Source organism: Erythrolamprus reginae, chromosome 5 (genome assembly GCF_031021105.1).
Source record: "Erythrolamprus reginae isolate rEryReg1 chromosome 5, rEryReg1.hap1, whole genome shotgun sequence".
In the NCBI taxonomy this organism is placed as follows: Eukaryota; Metazoa; Chordata; class Lepidosauria; order Squamata; family Dipsadidae; genus Erythrolamprus; species Erythrolamprus reginae.
The window spans coordinates 113,978,738-113,997,294 of record NC_091954.1 but is presented as its reverse complement, the minus strand read 5'-3'; the positions used below and the strand labels follow the sequence as shown (position 1 = coordinate 113,997,294).

Genomic DNA, 18,557 nt, shown 5'->3' with positions numbered 1-18,557 from the left:
TTGAGATGCAGAACACTTCGAGCCTGGAAATATTGGGCGTTTTTTGAAATATGCCGTATTTTTCAGAGTACAAGACACACTGGCGAATAACACGCACCTTAGTTTTGGGGGAGGAAAATAGAGGGGAAAATTTTATCTACCAGGTATTCATTTGGCTAGAGTCCTTAGTCTGGTTAACTTCAGCACATTATTTTATTCCCTGGTTAGGGCTGAAAAAACGTTTTTCAGAGGGAGTAGCAATGAAAAGAAGCCTGCAAAGACTTAGGTGCTGGAAAAAAACTTATTTGAAATAGCAATCAAAAAAATCCTGCAAGCCAGGAACATTGTTAGCACCTCATTAGGAATGGGGAAAAAAAGCTTTGAAAAAAGCTACATTCGGAATATAAGACACACCCAAATTTTCAGCCTCTTTTTTTGGGGGGGGAGATGTGTCTTATACTCCAAAAATACAGTAAGTAAGGAAGAACAGTTCCCTAGAATTGGTGGTGTATTGATTAGGGGTAAAATGCACTTACCTTTCCTACCGGCATGCTAATATATGTGCGCACCGTAGTCTCCTCATGTGTTTGCTTCACTCGTGCGCACTGTGCCTGTGCAAAGCCTTTTGCGCATGAGCAGAGGGTCAAAACAGGGATGTGATTATGCCATGGTTTTTTTTGGGGGGGGCGCAGCCTCCCTCTGCTGGCGCTACTGGCTCGCCGAACCACCCACCGCCGGCACTATCAGCACACACAAGCCAGATAGAGCCGGCTGTATTTCACCCCTGATATTGATCTGTATGGATTCGTTACCAATGGCTTTCCTCATTGGAAACCAAATCTGACACCAGATGTTAAATATACTGGAGATCTTGGAGCAAACCTGCTGGACATTTGAATCAATGGCCTCATACCGTATTTTTCCCTCCCTAAAAGAGGCTAAAAATTGGGGTGCGTCTTATACTCTGAAGTAGCTTTTCTCAAAGCTTTTTTCCCCAGCCCTAACTAGGTGCTAATCATCTTCCTAGCTCTTACCTTGCAGGCTCTTTCATTGTTACTCTCTATGAAGAATGTTTTTCCAGCCCTAAGTCTTTGCAGGTTTTTGTTTCATTGCTCTGCTCGCTCCAAATATTTGTTTCCAGCCCTAACGAAGGGCTAACAATGTTCCCAGCTCTTACCGACTTGCAAGCTCTTTTATTTGTTGCGGCTTACAACCTACTGAAATAATTGAAACAAAAACAAAATGCACAGGTACGCTATATGTGGTACTTTGCTCAACATTAGTAACTGTAAGAGGGTCTTGGAGTCCTAGACCTAGAGAGCAACCATTTAAATACGAGTCAGCCGTGTGCAGCAGCTGCCAAAAAAGCCAACACAGTTCTAGGCTTCACCCACAGAGGGATAGAATCAAAATCACATGAATTGTTACTACCACTATATAATGTCTTGGTAAGGCCACACTTGGAATACGGCATTCAGTTTTGGTCGATGTAAAAAGGATGTTGAGACTCTAGAAAGAGTGCAGAGAAGAGCAACAAAGATGATTAGGGGACTGGAGGCTAAAACACATGAAGAACGGTTGCAGGAACTGGGCCTGGCTAGTTTAATGAAAAGAAGGACCAGGGGAGACATGACAGCAGTGTTCCAATATCTCATGGGCTGCCATAAGGAAGAGGGAGTCAAGCTATTCTCCAAAGCACCTGAAGGTAGAACAAGGAGCAATGGCTGGAAACTAAGCAAGGAGAGAAGCAACTTAGAACTAAGGAGAAATTTTCTGACAGTTAGAACAATTAATCCATGGAACAGCTTGCCACCAGAAGTTGTGAATTCTCCAACACTGGAAGTTTTTAAGCAGATGTTGGATAACCATCTGTCTGAAGTAGTGTAGGCTTTCCTGCCTAAGCAGGGGGTTGGACTAGAAGACCTCCAAGATCCCTTCCAACTTTGTTATTATTATTAATATGTTTTTGCCTTGCAGCCCAAATAGTGGGGGAAGCCGAGAGAACCTGGACAATGAGACGGAGACAGACTCCGTGGTGTCAGTTCAGAGGGAACGGCCACGCAGGAAGGAGGGTCCGGAACACGGTGAGGATTCTCCCCCCCCCCCTTTGAAATTGAACCTGTGGCTTTGTTTGCACGTTTCCTTGTGCAGAATCCTAATTTACTCAATTGGTCCCTGAGGCCAGATTCTCCCAAATTGATAAGCTAAAATACAGCGGGAGCCAGGTTAATTTAGCCCTTGAGCCATTTTCATATTGCTATATTCTCTATGTTTTAGTCATATTTGTGCTTCTGTTTTGGTTTATTTTGTTGTTGTTTATTTGTCAGCATCATATGTTGCGTTCTTTTGTTTGGATGGCCTTATGAATCCAATAAATATTTGAAATAGAATAGAAAATATATTTTCAGTCCGATTTGGGTCTGGGTCTTTTCCTGGGCTTACAAGGTTGCCACACAGGGTCAGGGAATTGTCCTGTGGCAAGTGGGCTGTGGTGAGTCAGATGCAATGAGACAGCCAGAGTGAAGTCGGCCAGGATAAATTGGCCATGGCAAGTTATCCCATTCCGACATGTGATGCCTTGGCCTCCCAAAGAGAGAAGGTAGAATAGAAAGAGTGAATAAGTGGAACAAGCCGATTTAATTTGTACGCAGTATATTTTCCCCACAAAGAAAAAGATTCCCTCTCTGTTTCCTCCAGCCCCCAGGGTGAACGGGATGACCAAGGGGGACCGGCGGCGGGAACTGGGGGGCTATGAAAGCTCCTCCACCCTGATGAGCAGTGAACTGGAGACCACCAGCTTCTTCGATTCCGATGAGGATGATTCCACCAGTAGGTAAGGAGAGAGTGAGAAGGTGAAATGGCTCTTGTAAATTATGCGGTAGATTATTTTTTTCTTTGGGGGGCTAAGTGACTTGATGATGGAGGATCTTCTCTAACATGGGGTGGGATTGAGCCCTGCACTCAGCTGATTTATCAAATACGTTCCAGATGGTCAGGCAGTTTGTTTGTTTGTTTGTTGATTTTGATTTGATTTGATTTGATTTGATTTGATTTGTATGCCGCCCCTCTCCGTAGACTCGGGGCGGCTCACAACAATAATAAAACAATATACAGAGAACAAATCTAATATTTAAAATCTAAAAAAACCCATTTTTTAAAAGAACATACAACACAAGCATACCATGCATAAATTGTATAGGCCTAGGGGGAAGGAATATCTCAATTCCCCCATGCCTGATGACAGAGGTGGGTTTTAAGGAGCTTATGAAAGGCGAGGAGGGTGGGGGCAATTCTGATCTCTGGGGGGAAGCTGGTTCCAGAGGGCTGGGGCCGCCACAGAGAAGGCTCTTCCCCTGGGTCCCGCCAAATGGCATTGTTTAGTCGACGGGACCCGGAGAAGGCCAACTCTGTGGGACCTAACTGGTCGCTGGGATTCGTGCGGCAGAAGGCGGTCTCGGAGATATTCTGGTCCGATGCCATGAAGGGCTTTATAGGTCATAACCAACAGTTATTTTAAATTAAAATGTTTTTATACTGGTTCATTTTTGTTGTGAGCAGCCCTGAGTCCCTAGGGAGTTTGGTGGCATATATGTTTTTTTTCTGTTGAATCACCCTGGTATACCGCAGATACATTTTTATAGCTGACAAAGTATATTTTGCTGATAATGAAAAGAGATGAGAGACTAGTATGGATCTATTTCGAGCTCTTTTGCTCTCTTCAGCTAGCCATACCCTTACTGGGATTTGAACCTGTAAAGATTGAAGATTTGAACCTTCAAATCCTAGTAAGTGTATGGCTAGCTGAAGAGAGAAAAAGAGCTCAAAATAGATCTATACTAGTCTCTCTTCCTTTTCATTATCAGCAAAAATACATGCACACATACAAATAAATAAATAAATACATACATACATACATACATGCATATTTCACATGCTAAAGTACAGATAAAGTATTGGTAAAATTTATGATTTATGAACATTTGTTTAGTGACAGTTCAAAGTTACAATGGCACTGCAAATAATGTCTTACAAACATTTTTCATATTTATGACCGTTGCAGCATCCCTGTGGACGTGTGATCAAAATTGGGATGCTTGGCAACTGGCTCATATTTAGGATGGGGTTTTGCTTCTGTAGTTTGTACGATAACGGTTCGTTTAGGGATAATTCAAAATTATAATGCCATTGAAAAAAGTGAGTTAGCTCGACATACAGAGTCAAAGAATAAGATGTATTAGAAAGTTTTGATGTTTGCAAACATTGAGCTGTTTTTTGCCCGTTTTTTTCACAAAAACGGAGGCATTTTTGCTTTCTCCCAATCCCGAGGAGCTCTCTTCAGGCTCCCCAAAACCTTTCCCCACCCCATTTTTATAAAACAACGGGGAAAAACGGGACCAATTTTTCCAGCACCCTGGAGCTCCCCGCAGGATTCTCAGACCCTCTGTACAAAAATAGGACATGGGGCGAGGCTTTGGGACCACTAAAAGGGGATGCATTTGGTGTATAAGACATTTGCACCTTCTTTTTGGAGGAAAAATGTGCATCTTATACTCTGAAAAATACAGTAACTTTCTCCCTTACATAAATTCTCATACCATAAATTTTTGTGCTCAATTGTGGTTGTAAGTTGAGAAGATTTGAGTTATTTGAAATTTCATTTTACCTACACTGGATGGGTTACACTGAATGACTCTAAGTTCTCACCCATGAACCCAAACGTGTTGCCCTTCTTCGTACTGTCTCGTACGGCTTCCTGGTCAGCAGGTTTCTGATTTTTCCTCTGCTGTTTGTCTTGCAGGTTTAGCAGCTCTACAGAACAAAGCAGCGCCTCGCGCCTTATGAGGAGGCACAAACGCCGTCGGCGGAAACAGAAAGTAGCCCGAATTGAAAGGGTGAGAAGGCCTGACCGGTGGGGGGGGGGTTGGAGTTCGGACAGTGTCACCGACAGACGAGTAGAATCAAGATCACGTGGAGTGTTAATACCACTTCATAAGGCCACACTTGGAATATTGCATCCGCTTTTATTTATTTATTTATTTAGTTTATTTATTTAATTTATTTAGTTTATTTATTTATTTATTTAAATTTATTTATTTATTTATTTAATTTATTTATTTAATTTATTTAATTTATTTATTCAATTTTTATACCTCTCTTCTCCTTAGACTCAGGGCGGCTTACAACATGTTAGCAATAGCACTTTTTACAGAGCCAACCTATTGCCCCCCACAATCCGGGTCCTCATTTTACCCACCTTGGAAGGATGGAAGGCTGAGTCAACCTTGAGCTGGCGGTGAGATTTGAACTGCTGACCTACAGATCTATAGTCAGCTTCAGTGGCCTGCAGTACAGCACTCTACCTGCTGTGCCACCCCGGCTCTTGCTGCCACGATGTAAAAAAGATGTTGAGACTCTAGAACCAAGATGATGAACCTACGTCACGTAGAGCCATCTTTCTTTCTTTCTTTCTTTCTTTCTTTCTTTCTTTCTTTCTTTCTTTCTTTCTTCCTTCCTTCCTTCCTTCCTTCCTTCCTTCCTTCCTTCCTTCCTTCCTTCCTTCCTTCCTTCCTTTCACCGACAGCAAACCAGTGGCAACCCGTGGAGGATGTCACCACTGATTTTATCCCCATCCTTTCCCTAGTGGTGGGACCCAAAACTCCATCTGTCTGTTTTGATTAGTCGAGGGGTAGACTTCAACTCCCAGAATTCCTGAGCTAATCATGCTAGCTCAGGAATTCTGGGAGTTGAAGTCCACATGTCGTAGAAGAGCCAACTTTGCCTACAACTCGATTAGTGAATCACACATGTACTTATCTCATCCTCTCCTTTCTTTGCAGTCTTCGTCTTTTAGCAGCATCACCGATTCCACCATGTCGCTGAATATCATCACTGTTACCCTCAACATGGGTGAGTCCAGATGGCTGCTTGGAGATGGGCCCAAGGCTAGAATTTAGCAGGCAGAAGGAAGTTAGCATTTATAGCAATAGCATATACGACTTCATAATGCTTTACAGCCCATAAGCAGTTTACAGAGAGTAAATGTATTGCCCCCAACAATCTGGGTCCTCATTTTACCGACCTTGGAGGGATGGAAGGCTGAGTCAACCTTGAGCCCACTGAGATTCGATGTGCCAAACTGCTGGCAGCCGGTCATCAGTAGAAATAGAGGCTCTTGGTGTTATTTATTTATTAGATTTGTATGCCGCCCCTCTCCGTAGACTCAGGGCAGCTAACAACAGTAATAAACAGCATGTAACAAATCTAATGTTTAAAATAATTAAAAAACCCTACATACACACAAACATACCATGCATAAATTGTATAGGCCTAGGGGGAAAAGGGTAGTTCAGTTCCCCCAGGGCTGACGACAGAGGTGGGTTTTGAGTAGCTTACGAAAGCCAAGGAGGGTGGGGGCAATTCTGATCTCTGGGGGGAGTTGGTTCCAGAGGGTCAGGGCCACCACAGAGAAGGCTTTTCTCCTGGGTCCCGCCAGACGACATTGTTTAGTTGACGGGACCCGAAGAAGACCGACTCTGTGGGACCTAACCGGTCGCTGGGATTCGAGCGGCAGAAGGCTGACCCGGATGTATTCTGGTCCGATGCCATGAAGGGCTTTATAGGTCATAACCAACACTTTGAATTGTGTCTGAAAACTGATCGGCAACCAATGCAGACTGCGGAGTATTGGTGTAACATGGGCATATTTAGGGAAGCCCATGATTGCTCTCGCAGCTGCATTCTGAACGATCTGAAGTTAACCTATTTAATAATGCTAACTTGTTTAACATTATTAAGTGACAATTTAACACGGGGTGGCTTTTTAAAAAAAATTATCCTCAACCAATATAGCTAGCCCTCAACTTATGACCACAACCAAGCCCAATGTTTTTTATTGTTGTTGTGAGCTACCCTGAGTCTTCGGAGACGGGTGGCATACAAATCTAATAAATCTTAAGCTTATTGCTAAGCAATATGTTTTTGCTCCATTTTATGACCTTTCTCGCCATGTTAATGAATCACTGCACTCGTTAAGTGAATCTGGCTTCCCCATTGCTTGTCAGAAGATCACAACCAGGGATAATATCTCCGGGATTGCCTTCTGCCGCACAAATCCCAGCGACCAGTTAGGTCCCACAGAGTTGGCCTTCTCCGGGTCCCGTCTATTAAACAATGTCAGCTGGCGGGACCCAGGGGAAGAACCTTCTCTCTGGCGCCCCCGACTCTATGGAACCAACTCCCCCCAGATATCAGAATTGCCCCCACCCTCCTTGCCTTTCATAAGCCCTTAAAAACCCACCTCTGTTGTCAGGCATGGGGGAATTGAAATATTCCCTTCCCCTAGGCTTATAAAAATTATGTATGGTATGACTGTATGACTGTATGTATGACTGATCTCTTAAATTGGGGTTTTTAGATTTTTTAAATATTAGATTTGTTTACGTTGTCTTTTTACTGTTGTTAGCCGCCCCGAGTCTGCGGAGAGAGGCGGCATACAAATGTAATAAATAAATAAATAAAATAAATAAATCATGTGACCTCAGTTGACCGTTATAAATATGAAAGCAACGTGAGAAAACATTATTTCACTGAAAGAGTAGTAGATCCTTGGAACAAACTTCCAGCAGACGTGGTTGGTAAACCCACAGTAACTGTTTCCTGTATTTTATCTTACAAGGGATATATGTTTATCCCAGGCATGTTAAACATGCCTGGGATAAACATATATCCATTGTAAGATAAAATACAGGAAATAGTATAAGGGCAGACTAGATGGACCATGAGGTCTTTTTCTGCCGTCAGTCTTCTATGTTTCTATGAATCCATTGCCAAGCAGCTGAATTTCGATCACGTGACGAATGGGGATGCAGCAACGATTGTTAACAGTTAGAAAAAAGGTCACTTTTTTCAGTACTGTTATGTTCACTAAATGAACTGAATATCAGCATTCCAAATAACATCTGAGAAATAAATAAATAAATCCGAGTCCGAACCTCAGCTTTCTTCCAAGTTCCAATTTATTAACAGAGCCATGTTGGTTATGAACTGTAGTCATCCCAATACTAACTTTGCCTACAGTTCTCCACCCAAGTTAAGGTTCATCCCTCATCCCCACACCCACAAGTTCATCACGTGAACCACTCCGGTTCTCCCAACGTCCATAGAAACATAGAAGTCTGATGGCAGAAAAAGACCTCATGGTCCATCTAGTCTGCCCTTATGCTATTTTCTGTATTTTATCTTAGGATGGATCTATGTTTATCCCAGGCATGTTTAAATTCAGTTACTGTGGATTTACCAACCACGTCTGCTGGAAGTTTGTTCCAAGGATCTACTACTCTTTCAGTAAAATAATATTTTCTCATGTTGCTTTTGATCTTTCCCCCAACTAACTTCAGATTATGTCCCCTTTGTTCTTGTGTTCACTTTCTTATTAAAAACACTTCCCTCCTGGACCTTATTTAACCCTTTAACATATTTAAATGTTTCAATCATGTCCCCCCTTTTCCTTCTGTCCTCCAGACTATACAGATTGAGTTCATTAAGTCTTTCCTGATACGTTTTATGCTTAAGACCTTCCACCATTCTTGTAGCCTTTCTTTGGACCCGTTCAATTTTGTCAATATCTTTTTGTAGGTGAGGTCTCCAGAACTGAACACAGTATTCCAAATGTGGTCTCACCAGCGCTCTATACAGCGGGATCACAATCTCCCTCTTTCTGCTTGTTATACCTCTAGCTATGCAGCCAAGCATCCTACTTGCTTCCCCTTCTACTTCCAGCTGGTGCTGAACAAAAGATAATCTTGAATCTTTGGAAAGAATTTGTTGTGGCTAGTATCTTTCCCTCTCATGCAACCAACCCTTCCAATTCTCACAGTGCTTTTCTATTTGTGGCAGGCCAAAGTCTCTAGCTCACTACGATGGTTTGGCACTGTAGTAAGTTGAGGACTACCTGATGGTCATTTTTTTAAACAGCTAGATCACAAATGATTTAATAGACCAATTACCCGGTTGGCTTGGGTGACATTCTAATCACACAGTGGGTTTTTTTCTGCAGAAAAATACAACTTCCTGGGCATCTCAATTGTTGGGCAAAGCAACGAACGTGGTGATGGAGGCATCTACATTGGTTCCATTATGAAAGGAGGCGCTGTGGCAGCTGATGGAAGAATTGAACCTGGAGATATGCTGCTGCAGGTAGCTCATTTATGGAACACCTGAGCTCGTGTTCAGGAGATCAGTAAACAACCTACATGAGTTAAAAGAGCAGAACAGGTGCTTTGCTTTTGCTTAGACTTACTGTATTTTCAGAGTATAAGATGCGCCAGACTATAAGACACACCTTAGTTTCGGGGGAGGAAAATAGGGAAAAAAATCTACCTGCCAGGTATTCATATAGCTAGCGTCCTTGGTCTGGTCAGCTTCAGCACATCATTTTGCCCCAGTAGCAATGAAAACAAGCCTGCAAAGACTTAGGGCTGGGAAAAAACTTCTTTGAATAGAATAGAATAGAATTTTTATTGGCCAAGTGTGATTGGACACACAGGGAATTTGTCTTGGTGCAGATGCTCTCAGCGTACATAAAATAAAATATACATTTGTCAAGAATCATGTGGTACAACACTTAATGATTGTCATAGGGGTCAAATCAGCAATGAAGAAGCAATATTAATAAAAATCTTAGGATATAAGGAACAAGTTACAGTCATACAGAACATGGGAGGAAATGGGTGATAGGAATGATGAGAAAAACTAGTAGAATAGAAGTGCAGATTTAGTAGAAAGTCTGACAATGTTGAGGAAATTATTTGTTTAGCAGAGTGATGGCGTTCGGAAAAAAACTGTTCTTTTGTCTAGTTGTCTTGGTGTGCAGTGCTCTGTAGCGACGTTTTGAGGGTAGGAGTTAAAACAATTTGTGTCCAGGATGTGAGGGGTCAGTAAATATTTTCACCGCCCTCTTTTTGACTCGTGCAGTATACAGGTCCTCAATGGAAGGCAGGTTGGCAGCAATTGTTTTTTCTGCAGTTCTGATTCTCCTCTGAAGTCTGTGTCGGTCCTGTTGGGTTGCAGAACCAAACCAGACAGTTATAGAGGTGCAGATGACAGACTCAATGATTCCTCTGTAGAACTGGATCAGCAGCTTCCTGAGCTGGCGCAGAAAGAACATTCTTTGTTGTGCTTTTTTGATGATGTTTTTGATGTTAGGTGACCATTTTAGGTCTTGAGATATGATAGAACCTAGAAATTTGAAGGTCTTTACTGTTGATACTGTGTTGTCTAGTATTGTGAGAGGTGGAAGGGTGGAAGGGTTTCTCTGAAAGTCTACCACCATTTCTACGGTTTTGAGTGTGTTCAGTTCTAGATTGTTCTGGTCACACCACAAGGATAGTTGTTCAACTTCCCGTCTGTATGCGGATTCATCATTGTCTCGAATGAGTCCGATCACTGTTGTATCATCACTGTTGTATCATTCATCATTCAGTAGTTTAACAGATGGATCGTTTGAGATGCAGTCATTAGTGTATTGAGAGAAGAGAAGTGGTGAGAGTACACAGCCTTGGGGGGCACCTGTGCTAATTGTACATGTATCTGATGTGATTTTTCCTAGCTTCACCTGCTGCTTCCTGTCTGTTAGGAAGCTTGTGATCCACTTACAAGTGTGTTCAGGTACCGCTAGCTGGGAGTAGCAATGAAAAAATCCTGCCAGCTGGGAAGATCGTTAGCACCTAATTAGGGCTGAAAAAATATTTTTTCGGATGGAGCAGCAATGAAAACTGGGAGGAATAGCCAAATCTTGCTTCCACTGCGCGCCCGCCCACTGGTCACCGGGAGCTGTGCACAGATTCTTGTAATACAGGCAATCAACAGTAGAATATTTACTCAAGGTTGTACACAAGTGGTTCTGCTTGCGTCCGCCTTGACATTACCTCAGTTAGGGATACTGGACTATCCAGCATCGAGTCTTTTTCTGACAACTCCAGGTCTTCTTCCCTCATCCTCTTTCATCTTTGATTTCTCCTTGCAGGTGAACGATACGAACTTTGAGAACATGAGCAACGACGATGCCGTACGAGTGCTGAGGGAAATTGTACACAAACCGGGGTAGGTCACTTCTTTGGCCTCCTTGGCCCCAGTTTCCTTTTGGTGCAGGCTTGAATGATGTACAGGTAGTCCTCCACTTATGACCACAGTGGAGTCCAAAATTTATTTGTGCCTAACTGAAAAATTTTACCAAGTGGTGGTTCCATTTGTTAAGTGAATCACTGCAGTTCTTAAATTAGTAGCACGGTTGTTAAGTGAATCTGGCTTTCCCATTGACTTTGCTCGTGAGAAGGTCACAAAAGGAGATTGCATGATCCTGGGACACTGCAACCGTCATAAAAGTGAGTCACTTGCCCAATGTCTGAATTTTGATTGTTCATGGGAATGCAACGGTCATGTGATAAAAAATCGTCATAAGTAATTTTTTTCAGTGCTGTTGTACTTCCATGCTGTATTTCAGCAAGCAGAATACAACACGAAACAGTCAACAGATAAGTTGACAATCATGATATTTGATAAACATATAGATACATATTTGTTTATTTCTCTTTGTTCCTTTCTTCTCCTTTTTTGTTGCTTCTTTCTTTTTATTTCTTTTCCCCCCTCTCTTTTCTTTTCCTTTTTTTCTTACATAAGTGTGTAATCCGATGTACAACTATATATTCAAAATTCATATACATTTGTATTGATATTTGTACAGTCCCCTTATTTTATGTACCCCTTTCTCACTTATTGTCAATAAAGATATATATATGTATATGTATATGTATAAGTACAGTGGTACCTCATCATACGAACTTAATTGGTTCCAGGAGGAGGTTCGTAAGGTAAAATGTTCGTAAGATGAAACAACGTTTCCCATACGAATCAATGTAAAAGCAAATAATGCGTGCAAATCCTTCAGGAAAATCCCAAACTTTACAAGGGAGGCGAACAGAGGGCAGGGAGGAGCAGCTAAAGGGGGCGGGTGGAAGAAGCAAGGCTAGGCTAAAGGGTGAGTGGGAAGGAAGAAAGGCAAGGGGGGCGCCCCTCCCTTTTCTTTCTTCAAAAGACACCCTTTCAGTGCCTTTGCAAGCACCTTGTTCTCTGCAAAATCTTTCCTCCTCCAAGCCGCCCCTCCCTTTTCTTTCTTCAAAAAAAGGGAAAAAAAGAAACCCCTTCATCCCAGCAGCAGCTGCTTGGGTTTGTAAGGTGAAAATAGTTCGGAAGAAGAGGCAAAAAAATCTTAAACACTGGGTTCGTATCTTGAAAAGTTCGTTAGAAGAGGCGTTCGTAAGATGAGGTACCACTGTATATGTATATATATATATAAGAATCCAGAATACAAACCAGAGTTGGAAGGGACCTTGAAGGTCTTCTAGTCCAGCCTCCCTGCCCAAGCAGGAGACTCTATACTAGAGGTAGTCCTCGATTTATGATCACAAAAATTCTGCTGTTAAGTGAAACTCACATTTGTTACGTGAGTTTTGCCCCTTACCTCAGTTGTTAAGTGAATTACTGCAGTTGATAAGTTAGTGACTCGACTGTGAAGTGAATCTGACTTCCCCATTGACTCTGGTGGGTCAACTGGTCACAAAAGGGGGATCACATAATCTTGTGGGCACAGTAACGGTCATAAATATGAACCAGTTGCCGAGCATCTGAATTTTGATCACGTGATCATGGGAATGCCGCTAAAGTCGGAACCATGAAAAACGGCCATAAGTCACTTTTTCCCCAGTGCCGTTGTAACTTTGAACGGTCATTAAATGACCTGTTGTAAGGCGAGGACTACCTGTGTTCTGGTTGTCCAATCTTTTCTTGAAAACCTTCCAACAATGGAGCATACACTATTTCTGGTGGCAAGCTGTTCCACTGGTTAATTGTTCTCACTGTCAGGAAATTTCTCCTTAGCACTAGGTTTAGATTTCTCAAAGCTTGCCCAGGTCCTCATCTAGCGTCTGCTGGAGAGTAAGCAGATGTGGAAATAGCGGAAGGGACCCCAAGAAGCCATCCGTTTAAAAGACTTCTCATTTCTGTCCTATTTTAATCCACCAAAATGGTTGTCGCATTTGGGACAATCTGGATTTTCTTGTTCTTTTCCTTTGAAGATGTTTCGCTTCTCATCCAAGGAGCTTCTTCAGCTCTGACAGGATAGAGGGGAATGGAAGGATTATTTATTTATTTATTTATTTATTGGATTTGTATGCCGCCCCTCTCCAGAGACTCGGGGCGGCTAACAGCGACAATAAAACAGTGTACAATAGTAATTTGGTATTAGAAATGATTAAAAATCCATTAATATAAAAACCAAACATACATACATACATACCATGCATAGAATTGGAAAGGCCTAGGGGGAAAGAGTATCTCAATTCCCCCATGCCTGGCGGCAGAGGTGGGTTTTAAGTTGTTTACGAAAGGCAAGGAGGGTGGGGGCAGTTCTAATCTTTGGGGGGAGTTGGTTCCAGAGGGCCAGGGCCGCCACAGAGAAGGCTCTTCCCCTGGGTCCCGCCAGGTGACATTGCTTAGTTGACGGGACCCGGAGAAGATCCACTCTGTGGGACCTAACTGGTCGCTTGGATTCGTGCAGCAGAAGGCGGTCCCTGAGGTAATCTGGTCCGGTGCCATGAAGGGCTTTATAGGTCATAACCAACACTTTGAATTGTGACCGGAAACTGATCGGCAACCAATGCAGACTGCGGAGTGTTGGTGTAACATGGGCATATTTGGGAAAGCCCATGATTGCTCTCGCAGCTGCATTCTGCACGATCTGAAGTTATCCTGTCAGAGCTGAAGAAGCTTCTTGGATGAGAAGCGAAACATCTTCAAAAGAAAAAAAAAAAGCCCAAGAAAGTCTGTTTGCCTCCTGAAAAAACACCTTTGGGACAACCATGACCTGGATGACTGAGAATCTCCACAGATATCAAAATGGTTTTTTATTGTTAGTGAAGAATCATGAGGTAATACTCCAAGAAATAATGAAAATAAACAATAATGGGTTATAATTATTAATAATAGAATAATCGTTCTAGAGTTTGATGGGCCCTGCAAATGCCGTTGTCCTTTCTGTCACAGACCCGAAGGATGTAGGAATTCCTCACAAATTTCCCGCCCTTTTTCTTCCGGATATCTTAATTCAGATTTCTTAGCAAAAAAAAAAAATCTAACAAAAAAAGTCTGTGGGTGGGGCGGTGCCATCATGGAGGGGTTTTTTTTCTCCTGAGGGAAATGCCAGCGATGGGGGTGCCTGTGTTGTGTACCAACTTGCAGGATGCCAACTTTTTTTGTGTTTTGCTGCAGGCCCATCACGTTGACGGTTGCCAAGTGCTGGGATCCCAGTCCCAGAGGCTGCTTTTCGTTACCCAGGAGTAAGTGAGCTTCTTGCCCGTAATTTATTTGGGTCAGGCGTGTACACGGGACGGTTGATTTTACATAGCACGGAGCTGAAAGTTTTGGTTTTTTAAAAAAAAACGCCCACACCTTTCCTGCCCCAGGTTGTATTATTGTATTTGTATTATTGGAAAATCAGAAGGAACAAGTTAGTTAGTTAGTTAGTTAGTTAGTTAGTTAGTTAGTTAGTTAGTTAGTTATTTTTATTTATTTTTATTTATTTTTATTGATTGATTGATTGATTGTTTGTTTGTTAGAGTTGAAAGGGACCATGCAGGTCAAGTCCAACCCCCTGGCTGAGCAGGAATCCTAAAGCACCCCAGCCAAGTGGCAGTCCAATCTCCTCTTGAAAGTGTCCAGAGTTGGGGAGTTCACAACCTCCGCAGGCAGGTTGTTCCACTGGTTGATCGCTCTGACCATCAGGAAGTTCTTCCTTACTTCTAGGTTGAATCTCTCCTTGGTCAGCTTCCAACCGTTGTTCCTCGTCCGGCCCTCTGGTGCCCTGGAAAATAGTGTGACCCCCTCCTCTCAATGGCAGCCCCTGTAGACTGATATCATGTTCCCCCTGGCCCTCTTTTTCTCTAGGCTATCCATGCCCAGTTCCCGCAATCTCCCTTCATAAGTCTTGGTTTCAAGTCCCCTAATCATTTTGGTTGCTCTTTTCTGCACCTTCCCCAGAGTTTCAATGTCACTTTTGAAGTGTGGTGACTGGATGCAGTACTCCAGATGTGGTCTGACCAGGGCGTTAGGAAGCTTAGAGAATAAATCTCAGTGGCGTATCATCTTGATGACGTGAAATCAATTTATATGACCAGTGGAGATGAGGAGGAGTAAGATAACAATACTACTAATAATAGGTTATTAAATTGATGTGGTGGGCTGCTGCCAGTTTGGATGAACCGGTAGTTCTGTCAATCAGCTTGTTTCTGGCTCATCTGATTTGCACGACACAACTTATCCCACACCTCCACTGTTCTACTTACCAAGGCTGCCTTAGAAGTGGAGCAGCTGAGCTTCAAAATTGCTGTATTTTGAACACTGTGTGCAAGCGAGCACGAAGTACGTGATTACCAAATCGGTTGTTAAACCAGTTGCAGCCCACCGCTACCCAATTCCCAGCAACTCTGGGGTGTTTGTGTACAAATTAGGATATGAATAATTTTTAATGGGTTTTAGATTATTTTTATACTGTTTTTTATATGTTGTACGTGGCCTGAATCCGGAAGGAGTCGGGCGGCTTATAAGTATATTAGATAGATAGGTAGGTAGGTAGGTAGGTAGGTAGATGTTCTGCCGGGCTTTCTGATAGGAGCCTCCCGAAAATTCAAGGGTACAAATTTCAGACACACACACGTTTGAAAATTCAAAACAATGTTCTTTATCCCAAAATTCAAAATAAGCAAAGCACTCTTTTTGTATTGCAAAGAGCACTCTTCCCAAAACAACCGGGTAGTCTGTACAATGTCCCTTAAGCAGTCATTAAATACTTAGCTAGCAGCTGTGAAGAAACTTCACAGCCCTTCTTCCAACGAAGTGAGACACACACACACACACACACGTTGCTCTGCTTTGTTTTCCAAGGCGTGAAAAAGCAACAAAGTCCAGAAAACACAGGATTCCTAACGAACTCCGGTCAAATATTCTTCCACAACGGCCAAGCCCACATACTGCTATTTATAGCAGCAGCCCTAATTACCGGAGCCCCACCCAAACACAGGTGGCCTCCCTTATCTCCTGTAATATGTTCTTACTTGGTCTGTTCTACGCATAATTCTGCGCTTGCGTGGGTCCAAAATGTCATCATCTGAATCAATGGAAGATAAGGGAGATTGACTGCCTGGTCTGTGTGCCAAGCCCTCCTCTGCCGAGTCACTCACTCGTGAAGACTAGTCCTCGGAAAGAGAAAATTCTCTCCTAGAAGATGCTCATCTTTTACGTGTAGAGATTTTTGAGACTTTCCCAGTAAAGCCCAGAGGTGCTTTTCCAAAAGGCAACTAGACTTCCTTGGGTTTTTTGTTCATTTTTTCCTCTTGAAAATATTTCAGCTTCTGAAATATTGGACCGGAAGCAAAACATTTTCAAGAAACGAACAAAAACAAATCAAGAAAGTCCAGGCACCTTTTGGAAAAAGCACCTTTGGGACATTCGTGATCTGGATGACTGGGAATCTCCATCGAAGCTTAAAGAAATGGTTTTTTCCTCTAATGTTTTGGGCTAAATGCAATAAATGGGCTTCCAGTGTGTGAGAAAGCCACCGAGGTTCCCCCACTTTCTTCTCTTCCTCTTTTCTGCTCTCCCTTGCCTTCTTCCTGGACTTCCTATTTGATTGCCATTTTCCAACCCAGCATAGAAAAATCCCTTCCCTGCATGGCTTCCTTCCCTCCAGGGAGTGGGTTCCTCTCATCTTTTGCTACTGGTGCGCATCACGACATTTTCGCACGCACATCCGCTTGCACGATTTTCCTTCCAGGCATGCTCAGAGGCAGCAAAGGACTGCCGTCTTTGGCGCTACCGGTGAGCCCTCTGAGGGCATCGTGGGCGCGCCCCTCGGTGTGAGATTTGGCTTTTGCGCATGCGTAGTAAGCTGAATCTTGTGTGAGGGCGCACACGCGAGTGAGATTTCGGCGATTTTTGCCGATATTTTTGCTTCCGCGCATGTGCAGAAGCAAAAAAATCCAAAATCTCGCTCGCATGAGCATCTTCACACAAGATTTCGCTTGCTACACATGCGCAGAAGCCAAATCTCACACGGGGGTGCGTGCATCAGAGACGTGCAGCTGCCCAAAATCGCTACCAGGATGTAGCACTTTACCGTTCCGGTAGCAAGACATCACTGATTTTACTAGAGTTGAAAAATCACAAAAAAATTAGGAAGAAAGAGATGGCAGCACGCACAGACTGACAGACAACACCGGAGCCATCGTGCCAAAATTACGTCATGAGGCCACTACCGGAGCGGGCCGCACCAATAGGGCCCCCCCTCTGCTCTCCTCTCCTAACCTCCCTTCCCGGAACCTGCTAATCCTCGGGCGCCAGGTGCATCTTTCTCTCTGTGTCCCTCTTGCTGACCACCCCTCTTCTTTTCTCCCCCAGTTGCTCCCCAGCGAATCTGGGCTGGGCCAGACTCTCCGTGCTCCGATCCGGGTGAGTCCCGGCTGACCCTGGGGGAGGACTGGGGCTGTCCGGAGGCCTTTGGGGTCCAGCATAGGGGAACGAGCGTCGAGGAGACGGCCTTCTCACCAGGTGGCATGTTTTCCCTTTCAGGCGAGCCTATCCGACCCATCGACCCGGCGGCTTGGGTATCCCACACCGCAGCGATGACCGGCACCTTCCCTGCGTACGGTATGAGCCCATCCATGAGCACAATCACTTCCACCAGCTCTTCCATCACCAGCTCCATCCCAGAAACGGAACGTAAGTTCTTGTACTCGCGCATCTCCCATCCATGCTTGGCTTCGGGTCAACCGCACGCCTCATCCGATAGGAACCATACCTGCACGGGGGGAAAGGTCCCCTTGGTGGAAGAAGGATCTGACCCCTCTCTAAAACAGCCTCAGTTCACGAAGGATTGGTTTACTGGTTAGAGACTGAACTGCTGAGCCAGGGAGGTTTTGAGACTCTCTTGAAACGATGTCCCCAAAGGTGCTATCTTTCCCCCCAAGAGGCAAGACTTTCAACATTAATTTATATTGTTTATAAACATTGAAAAAAGCCCCGACAAAAACTCCTTGGGCACTCTAGTGCAAATGAGTGTGGACCCTTCTTAGAACTGTTGAAAGGACTGTCTTGTCGATTGGAGATAGAGGATGTCGTATCCCTCCCCCTCTGTTGGACTTCTGCGGACCACCAAAAAAATTTTGGCCACTAGTTGGTGACCATTGATCTAAAGCAGGGGTCCTCAAACTTGGCAACTTTAAGATTGGTGGACTTCAACGTCCAGAATTCTCCAGCCAGCAAAGAATTCTGGGAGTTGAAGTCCACAGGGCTTAAAGTTGCCAAGTTTGAAGACCTCTGAGCTAGAGGTAGCTACAAATTGTATTTTAGACAACAGGCATGGTTGAATAAACCATGGCTTTGAGTTGTGAGTTTTTCAGACAGGATCCAATTTTAAAGCAAGCTCATTTTGAGCATAAATAGCAATACCACTTAGACTTATATACCACTTC

The 18,557-nt window shown here is 43.5% G+C and overlaps 1 protein-coding gene across 4 annotated transcripts in view; it reads left to right on the top strand.

The window, feature by feature from the left end:
* DVL3 (dishevelled segment polarity protein 3) overlaps positions 1-18,557 on the top strand; it is a 72,675-nt gene that overhangs the window by 35,236 nt on the left and 18,882 nt on the right. For 2 of the 4 annotated variants that reach the window (XM_070753764.1, XM_070753765.1), the window contains exons 4-12: positions 1,957-2,063; positions 2,677-2,812; positions 4,778-4,871; positions 5,817-5,886; positions 9,035-9,174; positions 11,003-11,079; positions 14,302-14,369; positions 17,485-17,535; positions 17,656-17,805. In XM_070753764.1, coding sequence (XP_070609865.1) covers positions 1,957-2,063; positions 2,677-2,812; positions 4,778-4,871; positions 5,817-5,886; positions 9,035-9,174; positions 11,003-11,079; positions 14,302-14,369; positions 17,485-17,535; positions 17,656-17,805 — 893 coding nt within the window. The remainder of the gene's footprint in view (positions 1-1,956; positions 2,064-2,676; positions 2,813-4,777; positions 4,872-5,816; positions 5,887-9,034; positions 9,175-11,002; positions 11,080-14,301; positions 14,370-17,484; positions 17,536-17,655; positions 17,806-18,557) is intronic. The other 2 variants (XM_070753766.1, XM_070753767.1) reach the window with 1 other exon arrangement.